At 42.8% G+C, this 10574-nt stretch overlaps 2 protein-coding genes across 4 annotated transcripts; one reads left to right on the forward strand and one right to left on the reverse strand.

Moving 5' to 3' along the window:
• Window positions 1-437: 437 nt before the first annotated feature.
• On the reverse strand, window positions 438-3822 carry LOC113203709 (uncharacterized). Of its 3 annotated transcripts, none has more exons than XM_026418521.2 (9): window positions 3634-3822; window positions 3319-3408; window positions 3115-3242; window positions 2476-2974; window positions 2287-2390; window positions 2002-2206; window positions 1637-1901; window positions 1257-1526; window positions 438-1164 (listed from the first exon to the last, which is right to left on the reverse strand). In XM_026418521.2, the coding sequence occupies exons 1-9, from the start codon at window positions 3794-3796 to the stop codon at window positions 963-965; spliced, it is 1926 nt and encodes a 641-aa protein (XP_026274306.1). In that variant the 5' UTR covers window positions 3797-3822; the 3' UTR covers window positions 438-962. The 3 variants fall into 3 exon arrangements, with proteins under 3 accessions (XP_026274306.1, XP_052128526.1, XP_026274307.1); XM_052272566.1 differs by having other exon boundaries at window positions 3319-3552; XM_026418522.2 differs by having other exon boundaries at window positions 3319-3755.
• A 242-nt stretch (window positions 3823-4064) lies between these two features.
• On the forward strand, window positions 4065-7735 carry LOC127750572 (uncharacterized). The gene is made up of 4 exons (XM_052272565.1): window positions 4065-4207; window positions 4314-4418; window positions 4488-4655; window positions 4728-7735. Exons 1-4 carry the CDS (start codon window positions 4106-4108, stop codon window positions 7155-7157), a joined length of 2805 nt encoding a protein of 934 aa, XP_052128525.1. The 5' UTR covers window positions 4065-4105; the 3' UTR covers window positions 7158-7735.
• The last annotated feature ends 2839 nt before the right edge of the window (window positions 7736-10574 follow it).

Below are 10574 nucleotides of genomic sequence, written 5' to 3' on the forward strand. Positions count from 1 at the left end.
GGCTTTTGACACATGTGGCGTGTCGGTCGGCAGCCCAGATGCGGTGCACATGGAGCTGCGGGGGTGGGGCGGTGCGTTGTGGGGCGCTGCCCCTGCCCTGGGAAAAATAGTAAGTGGCAAGGTGGCAGTAAGGTGGCAAAGAGGTGGTTTTTAAGTGGCGAAGTGGCAGCCCCAAGTGGCAACGAGGTGGCAACTAGGTGGCAAGGTGGCAGCAAGCTGGCATCGGGGTGGGCCAAGTGGGAAGGAGGTGGCATCAAGGTGGCATTTAAGTGAAATTGGCCGCTTAAGCGCACGAGGTGGCACGTTTAGGTGGCATCAAGCTGGCAAGTAGGTGGTAAACGCGCGCGCGCGCCGCGGTTTAGGTGGCAATAAGGTGGCATTTAAGTTGCTCAAAAGTGAATAATGGAATTTCTAGGTAAAATAGCGCTAGACGAAAATACGTTTGCATGTATACATTTATTGGTAACAAAATTGCACATGACAATGAAATGCTCATCAAATCCATCATTCTACATATTGGAAGAAGTCACTTCACATATTAACTAACCCTTCATAATAAAACAGAAAAATATCACATAAATGCTTTCAGATATAAAATATGGCCTCTCTTTAGAAAATAGCAAATTTCTCACTGACTCTGACCTTGGTTTTAAACGTTTTTGTTGGTGAGAAATGACAAGTACTATGACCAAAAGTTATTGACAGCTAAAAGAAATTGGGCCAGTAGGGCCGCTCACAGAAAAATATGATATGAAATATAAGCATAAACATTAACAACAAGATTAAAATTTACAAATACTAACCGACTAAATAATTTATCATTTGGAATTTAAGTCAGAGTAAAAAATAAATACGTGTTTTTACATCAAAACGGTAATAACATAAAGTAATAACAAATAAAATAAAACAAAACAAATCAAACAAACTAAACATTTGTTAAGATTTATTGATGACTAGATTAATTAATGCTGAGCATTTTCAGTAATTTCTGGAGCATAATACGTGTCATCTGAGTCACGACTATTTTCCCTGCTTTTTGATTTGGGTGATGAAGACAACCGACTGTCACATGATGTGGATCTGCAAGACTGACTGTCACTTGACTGCTTGGATGTTGAATGATTGTCACTGTCAAAGAGGTCGCCTTCATTATCATCATCAGGACTGAAATAGAAACAGAGGGTCAGTAAGTAATTTTGTATAGACACACTTTGACCGTAAAAGTACTGGATTTACTCTAACACTCTATTACTTACATAGAACCTGCTGAGGAAACATTCGAATTTCCAAAATCCTCCACATTTTTCTTCTGTGGAGTGCTGGTTTTGTCGGCTAACTGATAAGGAATAAAATCAGTACCCTCAACATTAACCGTTTTTTCGGTGCTGTTATCCACAGGTTCAAATTGGTCATCAGGATCACTGGAATTCACAATTTTTCTCCCACTTTTATATGAGGTGTATTCGCACCTCCTTTTCTTTCTCTTTCTCCTTTCCTTTGAATGTATAGGCGACGGCACCTTTGCCCTGCAACACAAGTAACATGCTTTTTAATCCACTACCCGTGACAACGCATTGTTTCGACACTCGAGTGAAAACATGATAGCTATTTCAAAATTGATTACAGTACTATTTACCTTTTAGCTCCCCTTGGTTGCCCCACCCTATATAGTTCTTGTGCTCTGTCGCCTATTAGACTCTCAAGGCTCTTGACTATCTGCACAAGACGTGCAGCCCTTCTCGTCTTCTTGTCAGGTTCACTCTCTTCCCTTACTTGCTTGTCCCATTGCCTATGGGCAATAATAAGATCAAGTGGGTCAAGTACTTCATCTTTGCGTTGCTTTGGTTTTGCCCACTCATCAAGTACTTTAGGGTTATTCCTCAGCCATTCCCGAAAATGTTCTGAAAGAGATAACACATGATGTTCACCACTTTTTGCTAAAATAATTTCAAAAAATAAAAAATAAAGGAGTCTAACACTTTAATGACAAGAAATCCTTACCTCTAACAACAACCAAATAGGGAGGTATAGATGGGATAACTTTGAGTCGAGTATCTTGTGTCCTAGGCTGACGACAGCGGTAGAACTTTGCCTCATCTTTGAAGAGGCCATAGAAAATATTTGAAACCCAAGCCTCTTTAGATACTGCTTTCTTGGCAGTGGCCCAATACTCGGCACAAATTAACACACCTTCACCAATATCAATCTGTAAGAATGCAAAGACAATGAATGTATGTGTTGACATACAAATATGCTGGTGTTATAAATCAATACACATTCACAAACCTGTTCACCAGGTGAAGCCTTCAGTGTAACCCGTGCGACGTGTGCTGGTCCTTGGGTTGCCTGATGCTGGACTACATCTGTTTCCTTGTTCCCAACTCGAGATTCTGTTAAATAATACGCAAATTTGATAGAGCATCAGCTAATGCACTAAAAACAAAGAAATTATTACCTTTAATTGAAATTACTTACCTAGATTTCTGATTTTCTTTTCCATTTTATGAAAGAGGCCATCGAATGTGTTCTTGGTGCCTTGCTCCTGTGCAGAGACTTCCTGTCTTATCGATTCCAAGAAACTTTGCTGCTCCTGGATGAGTTGTGAAACCTCGGACTTCAAATTAACCAACTCTGCCTTCTCAACTGCAAAGCGCTGCTGTACTTCCGAGGCAATATCATCACGCAACTGGTCAGCAATCTGTGAACACAAATCTTCATGGATACCATTATAAAGTTGTTGTCTTATAAGCGCAAAGTCAGATGATGATAGAAATGTCCTGGGTGAAGCAACTGCTGTCTTCGAGCTGGCTGCCCCTTTATCTCCGGTATTGACTATTGGAGAGGACTTCTCTTTGAGGTTGTGCTGAGCGGGTGGAGGCTGCTGCTGTAAAACTTTAAGAGCTTCCTTTTGGTACGCTTTCATAACTGTATCCATGGATTTGACATTGTTGCTATGTTTTTGTTTCTCCTTAGCCTGAAACAGCAAAAGAATGTGTTGATGTAGGCTACACAGGGTTACATAGATAAGTGACCACTCCTCTACAACACGTTACTGCTGAACATAGGCAAACAAAGTGGCAAAATAAGAAGCTTCAACTGAACTACACTATGTACCTTCTGTGATGGAACGGCATTATCCTCTGATGAAGAGGGCTTGCACATCTGGCTGCTAAACTGACTGCGAGGCCATCGTATCGACGTCGACGCGTTCTGTTTTTTTGCAGTCATTGCACTGCTGGATGCTGAAACGATGATAATAAAATTTAGACAAGTCCTGGTTACGACTTATTCAATTTTAGGTTAGGAAAGAATACTTACTTGCCAGCAGAAGCACATGCACGTATTTCGATGGCGTTTTTGGTGACGCCTTGTACTTATGTTTGTCAGTGTACTTAAAATCGTTTTCATCTTTAGGATGAAAATTTTTAATAAGATCAATTCTAGCAACAAACGCTTCATTCCGGCCGGCGCCCGCAGGAACAAGGTACGCGTACTTGAGTGGTGCTTCATTTTGTTGAACGTTTTGCCGCACCATTCTCACGTGTTTATTTTCTCACAAGCAGAAAAAATAAATAATGTAGAATAGTGAAGCGTTTCAAAATGAACCAACAAACGGACCGAGCGTCACCTTACCAGTAAACCACCTTGCAGTTAACCTTAAGACAAAATAAAAGAGAGAACTTTTCAGTATAGTTTGGCCTGCGCAAATAATACAACCACCTTGCTCGAGGAACAAGAAGCGAGAGAGTGAGAGAGAGAAAGCGGATGTTTGATGTCGAGAAAAGATACCTCCCATACCTATTCAGATTCGAATACAGAGGTATGAAAAATCAGGTGCCCCTTTACAGTTGGATGGTGCGTGTTTTCATACCGCCGAAGAGGGAGGGGGAGGGAAGCCTAGGGCTTTACTGTGAGTGTTGGGCAATGGAAAATCCAACAAATATCGCAACAGAAGGGTTAAGTTGGTTTTCTTTTCTTGGAGGAAATTGTCGCTTGAGCTGGGGCCGTCCGTCTGCTCTGGAAAATCTTACCTGTTTAGTATGGCTCTTATGCCCCGAAGTGACAGCAGTACGCAAATCTTGACCGTATTTACTTCAACTGCGCAATGGAGCCGGCTTACAAGCGTTACAAAGTTGACCCAGCGATACCTATTCCTAAACGTACGCTTCGACGACATAAGCGAGCCAGGGAAGATGCAATAATGCTAGTAAGTATTTTGGTGTTCGCCTAACTAGTGGCTGACTCTTCAGTATTTGTCCACACTGTTGTATAGGTTAGTGGCGTCTGTTGAATAATTGTGCTATTTTTTTCAGGAATTCGGCCTTATGCCTACTCCAAATTCGCAATGTTCTGGAACAGTGGATGCTGACGAGGACAAAGAGACTGCATTCCAGACGTCAACCACAACGAATTCAGAGGTCAGTTTATATTGTTTATGTAACATTGCCTCTTGCCCAATGTTTTCTCTAATCAATTCTCTGCCATAGGTTTGTGAGAACGCACCGGAAAATGTGAACAGCACCAGCTGTGTCAGTGACAGTGTTTGCTCATCACCACTAGTCGCTCATGAAGGTTCATCGTTTGACAGTAATTATTCATTCGCAGTAGATTCCTCTACAGGTTCTGAAGAAGATAATTTAAGTGATTCCAGCATAGTGAGTACACTACATCTTGAAGTGCATTTGTCTTTGTCTTTCTATCAGTAATGTCTTGTTTGTCTGCGACAGGCCCCTAGCAGTACTTGTGATTCAGAGGACACAACTGAACCACTCACTGATCAGTCAGGAGATGAAATGGAAACAGCTATTGATGACAGCCATCTATCAGTCGACATGGATAATGAACACTCTGCTGTGACCTTCAGTTTCAACGATGAAGACGAAGGAATGGCTCTTGATGACACAGTTTTTGAAGATGCTCAAAGTGAGGTGGGGAATCGTCCAGTTCAACTTGAACAGCGGTATGGTGAGATGAGGGACACGCTGTGTGATTGCACTGAAACAACTCAGGGAGAAACTTTGCTCGCAGTGTTATCACTTGGCCTGAGACATAGTCTTTCATATGCCGCTATGACTGACATTCTGCAAATGATTAATGTCCTGTATAAGAGGGAGGTTGTGCCATCATCTTACTATTATCTTTTGAAACATGCAGAGCCTAGTCGAGTTCATGAACAAATGCATCCTATTTGCCCCGAGTGTGCTAACTACATTGGAGAGGCAGCTACTGAATCTGCTATGCAATGTGACTGTGGACATGTTCTGCAGTCACCGTTGCGCTGTAAACAATTTGTCATGTCTCTGGGTATGAAACAACAAATCAAAGATTTACTTGAAAAACCTGGTATATCGGAAGCTTTGAATTATCGTTTCACTAGGGTAAAAGCTGGTCCTGACACCATTGAAGATATTTATGATGGTGCTTTGTACAAAAATCTGAGCAGCGATGGGGCGGTATTGAGTTGTAGAAATAATCTATCATTTTCATTTAACACTGATGGGGTGAAAGTAGGAAATTCCTCCACCCAGCAACTTTGGCCAATATACCTAATGATAAATGAGTTGCCACCAAAATTGAGGTCACGTCATATGTTACTAGTGGGGCTTTTTGTGGGCAAAGCAAAACCTAACATGTTAGTGATGCTGCAGCCATTTGTAAAAGAATCAAATCAGCTGTCCAGAGAGGGGCTAGACTGGCAGAGAGATGGTATGATAGTAAATAGCAAGGTTATTCCACTGTTTAGTGTGGTTGACACCCAGGCTCGGTACCCTATGTTAAACCACAAACAGTTTTCAGGTTATTCTGGCTGTACCTTCTGTGACATGGAAGGGGAATATATACGTGGAAGTGTCAGGTACACCATGCTGGGGCTAGAAAGCATTCCTACTGACCGAACTGATGCTATTTATAGGGATCAAATGTTAAAAGGGTATAGTAGGAGAAATCATCCAAACTCCAGAAAAAGACATTACAAAGGATGTAGAGGGCCATCTGTTCTTATGAATCTTGATTATTTTGACTTAGGTTCAGGTATGCCGCCAGACTCTATGCATTTTTTGAAAGGTGTTGTTAATCAAAACCTTGATCTTATACTTGCCACTTTAGATGATGATGAAATTGATAGAATATCAGAAAGAATTTTGGGATTACATCCACCATCTGTGCTGACAAGGACTCCAAGAAGCCTGAAGGAGAAAGAACATTTCAAAGCAAATGAACTTAGAGCTTTGCTGGTTATTTATGGACCAGTTGTAATGCATGGCATTGTCGAAACTAAAAACCTAACTCATTTTTGTCTTCTTTCCAGTGCATTTTATCTTCTAATGCAAAAGCGAATTACTCCCAGGCAATTGGAATATGCTAGTAAATTACTTGTCATGTATGTGACTTTATATGAGAAGTACTATGGGGCACTCAATATGACTTACAATGTTCATTTACTTCTGCATGTTGTGAAATCTGTTTTTAATCTTGGTCCTGTTTGGACCCATACATGTTACCCTTTTGAGGGGAAAAATAGGTACCTTCTCCAAATGTCTAAAAGTCCACTTGAATTAGCCAAAGGTGTGGCACGTAGATACTCAATCTACAACAACCTTCCACGCTTATGTGATAAGTTTAATGTGTCCGATGAAACTCTAAACTTTTGCAATCAAATGTTTTTCCGACCTTTGAGGTGGGCTACAAGATCTGATGGGGTGGCGTTGGTCGGCCAGGGTAAAGATTACCAATTGTCTGATGAGGAGGTTGCTGCTGTTTGGGACGGCCAGAGAAAGGTCTTCATGGGAAATGTGGCCAGATTTCAGAAGTTTATTCATGATGGGCTACGCTTCACTACAGTAGACTACAAAGCTGCTTTCAAAAGAGATGATAGTGGTGTTTACGTTTTAAGAGGTGGTAACAATAAGTGTAAAATCACCAACGTAGTTCTAGATGAAAGGGACTCTACTGTCATCATATTTGCACGAGAAATGCTTCAAGACACTCGACCTATTTGGAGTCTAAGTGGGTGTCATTTGAAACACATTACAAAAATAAGATGTGAAGGCAGATTATTAGCTCTTAGACCTAGTGATGTTGGAGGTCAGTGCATGTTTATGACGACTGACAGAGGAATGTATGTTACAAATGTGCCATATGGTTGCAGAGGCGATTAACATTTGTGGCTTTAACAAACAGGTTTTCTCAGGCCAAGCCAGGAAGTATTCATCATGCAACGAGTTGGCAGTCATTTGATATTTGTGTATGCTAATGTTGTAATTGGCTGAGCGATTAGCAAGGCCCCTTACTCCACTGACCAAAAAAGTTTCATTCTGTTTGTTTGTTTGTTTGTCTGTCTGTCTGTATGTCTTTATGCACGATAACTCAAGAAGGCATTGAGTTAGCGACCTGGGAATTTCAGGGTCGTTTTGTATCATGAAAAGACAGATCAAGTTCGAAGATGAGCATTATAGTTTAATTAAAATTGAATAAGCACAAACCTTGCATGTCTTTTGGAACTTTTAAAAAAAAATGTATGATTTGAAATTTAACTATGCCAGCTTTCTGTTTTCCTCAGGTTTAACATGTGTACCGTAAACAGACTGGGTGAGATTTCTTACAGTTACAGCAAAGAGTGAACACTCAGTCTTTATTGTGAACTATGATCCCTGTAAGATGAAATGAAGTGTACATGAAAAAAATGTATCCGTACTGTTATGTGATAGCACAATAAAAATCTATGTATAGTAAGTGACTTATGTTTAAATGAAAACCCATGGAGGAGAAGACCTTATGACCTATCATCAAGACTGCAGCAGTAGGAAATAAGCACACTCAAATCAAATAAATTTTGCATTTCATCTTCCCAGTTGAAGGAAAAATTAACTGTTGCAGAGATAGTTACTGAGTGAGACTAGTCTCTAGTATACATGTTTTGTTCAACTAGGCTTGCAAACCTTAGTTTTCTCTTAATATCCCCTTTCTTTCCACCTAACCTACTTGCCACTTACAATACCACTTAGATGCCACCTCAAACTGTCTCCTTGATGCCACTTAACTGCCACCTGGGTCCACCTGCTTGCCACCTCTTTGCCAGTCGGCCCCGTTGGGTTTCTCATATATTGGAATTTTTTTTAGTGATAGCCATTTCTGGGATCGATTAGCTTACCAAAGCTGCTAACTTTTATTAAACTTGGTGGTGTTAAAAATATGAAGCTTTTGCGTTGTTAATAGATACAGAAAAGTTTTTAAAGGGATTCTTATAGTCAGTTCATGATACTTTAGTGTGTGTTTTGATAGCACTTAGTAAAAATCCTGTTACTATGGACAATCAATATGTATCTTGGATAAAAAAAACATAATGTTGACTCATTGAACTTTCAGAAAATATTTTCAAAATAGAAATTAAGTTAAAGCTCACTCTGTCAACTATTTGTTTTACATCCGGTCTTCTTTTGACTGAGTGATTTAAAAGCTTGCAGCTTATTCTACCTGCCCTCTCACTTACAATAACAGTTGCTAATCTTAATCAAACTTATCTGAAACAAAGTACTTTACCATATGATACATATGATTTTTAATAGATACTACCTTATTATTTACACGCAAGTATCATGAAATGAGGTTTGGGTCTAGATAAAGGCAAAGTCGATAAAATCTTTTGCAAGAAGAATTCATGCAAAACCATTGCTATATCCATTAACAATACAAAAGTGTCACATTTTTAACACAACCAAGTTCGATAAAAGTTAGCGGCTTTGGCAGGCTAATGGATCCCAGAACGGCTAACACTAAGAGAGATGCCACTCCAACTAAATGTAGTAACGTTATAAAATGAGGATAATAACAATACGAAGACAAAAAAACATAGGAAAGAGAAAAAAATTCTTTTTTAAGTCCATAACAGTCACAAGTCAAATCTGGTTTGTGGACTCAGGGAATAAAAGCAAGCAATAAACATGGTTTAATGATTCATATCTTAATAAGTTTTATAAAATTGAATGAAAAGTTCTTTCAGTACAGACTTTTAACATTATCTTTAAAAAATTGGGGTGTTACATTATTAATAAAAGGAAATTATATTTTTCTCGTCTCATATTTTTTCTCTTGCTGTTATGTATAAGTCTTTTTTATTTCTGCATTCTGATTGACCGCGTAGGACGCCTCGCCACTTATTCCAAGTTACTTTCCACCTAACCTCCTATTTGCCACTTACAATACCACCTAGATGCCCCTTAACATCCACCTGGGGCTGGCTCCTCGATGCCACTTTGATGCCACCCAGGTCCACCTGCTTGCCACCTCTATGCCACTTGGCCGCATTCCACCTCGTTGCCACTTCCTTGCCCCTTACATGCCACTTCGCCCACCTCGCCACCTAGTTGCCACCTTAATGCCACCTTGCCACTTACTATTTTTCCCAGGGTGGGTGCACCGGCTCCACCAGCAGCCGAGCTACGCGGGAGGCCCCGTCAGCAGCCCCCTCCCCTCCCTCCCCTTCCTCCCCTTCCACACCCGTCAGGTGCACTCTCACGTCGTGCGTGAAACACGGCATTGGAGGCTTTGTTTGGACTGTGTCATTTTTGGTGGATTATCTCAAAAGTCATGTTGGCTGGGCTGAGCTAGCGCAAACTTTGTCGAAAGTGAGACTGTACTAAAGCTCAGGGTACCGAGCCCAATCACGCACTTGCTGACACGCCGACTGCCTGGTTGGGCAGGTTAGGGGGGAGGGGGGTAGCATGTGGTGGGGTGGGGCGCAGAGGGGATGCGGAAGGGGTCGATATCTCGGCGTGCATTGCGGTCGCCCCGCCCCGCGGTGCTGCTCATGGTGCTGGTTGTGCCACCTGCTGCACAACGTCGTGCGGTGCTGCTCATGGTGCTCGTGGTGCTCGGGGTGCCACCTGCTGCACTAAGTCTCGCGGTGGGGCTTGTTCGTGGTGCTGCCTACTGCACGGACCTCGGTGCTACTCATGATGTCCATGGTGCCCGTGGTGCTCGTGGTGCCACCTGCTGCACCAAGTCCCGCGGTGCTGCTCATGGTGCCCGTGGTGCCACCTGCTGCTGCACCAGGCCTGGCCCTTGCCAGGAATAGACTTAGTATTTTTTTCCCCACTCCCCCACAACGAACCGCTCATGGGCCGGGGCTGTGCTGCTGCTGCGCGCCATGGGAGACATCGTCGTGAGCCTCGCCATGCCATGAGCCGGCCGATAATGAATTGTCGCTCGTCTCCTCTTGTCAGCGAGCGAGCGAGCGGCTCGGTGAGCGGGGTGCAAGGAGGAGGAGGAGAGCCCCTGATGCTGCTCCCAGGCCACCGCTGGTCACTGCCGTCCGGGGCCGGGCCGTCCTACTTGCACCATCCTGCCGCGCGCTGCTGTCCGTGCTGCCGCTGTCGAAATGTCCGTCCGGTGGAGCAACAACACAGCATCACGGGGGCACACCGGGCAACAGGCAGGCACCCGCAGCAGAGGCAACCGGAGGCAGCGGCACTCGGCACCCGCGGGGCAACCGGAGGCACCCGGAGGCAACTCAGGAGGCAGGAGGAGGAGAAGGAGGAGGAACAGGAAAAGGGGCACTGCGCGGGGGGCTGTGGGGG

This window comes from Frankliniella occidentalis, unplaced genomic scaffold, assembly GCF_000697945.3.
Source record: "Frankliniella occidentalis isolate FOCC.00 unplaced genomic scaffold, Focc_3.1 Scaffold212, whole genome shotgun sequence".
Classification (NCBI taxonomy): domain Eukaryota; kingdom Metazoa; phylum Arthropoda; class Insecta; order Thysanoptera; family Thripidae; genus Frankliniella; species Frankliniella occidentalis.

Excerpts from the sequence above, each read along its gene's own strand:
- LOC113203709 (XM_052272566.1), bottom strand. The coding sequence starts at position 3,796 with ATGGGAGGTATCTTTTCTCGACATCAAACATCCGCTTTCTCTCTCTCA. Across the intron at positions 2,207-2,286 it reads AGGCTTCACCTGGTGAACAG|ATTGATATTGGTGAAGGTGT; the intron begins GTTTGTGAATGT and ends GCATTCTTACAG. Across the intron at positions 1,527-1,636 it reads CAACCAAGGGGAGCTAAAAG|GGCAAAGGTGCCGTCGCCTA; the intron begins GTAAATAGTACT and ends CTTGTGTTGCAG.
- LOC127750572 (XM_052272565.1), top strand. The coding sequence starts at position 4,106 with ATGGAGCCGGCTTACAAGCGTTACAAAGTTGACCCAGCGATACCTATT. Across the intron at positions 4,208-4,313 it reads GGGAAGATGCAATAATGCTA|GAATTCGGCCTTATGCCTAC; the intron begins GTAAGTATTTTG and ends TATTTTTTTCAG. Across the intron at positions 4,656-4,727 it reads ATTTAAGTGATTCCAGCATA|GCCCCTAGCAGTACTTGTGA; the intron begins GTGAGTACACTA and ends TGTCTGCGACAG.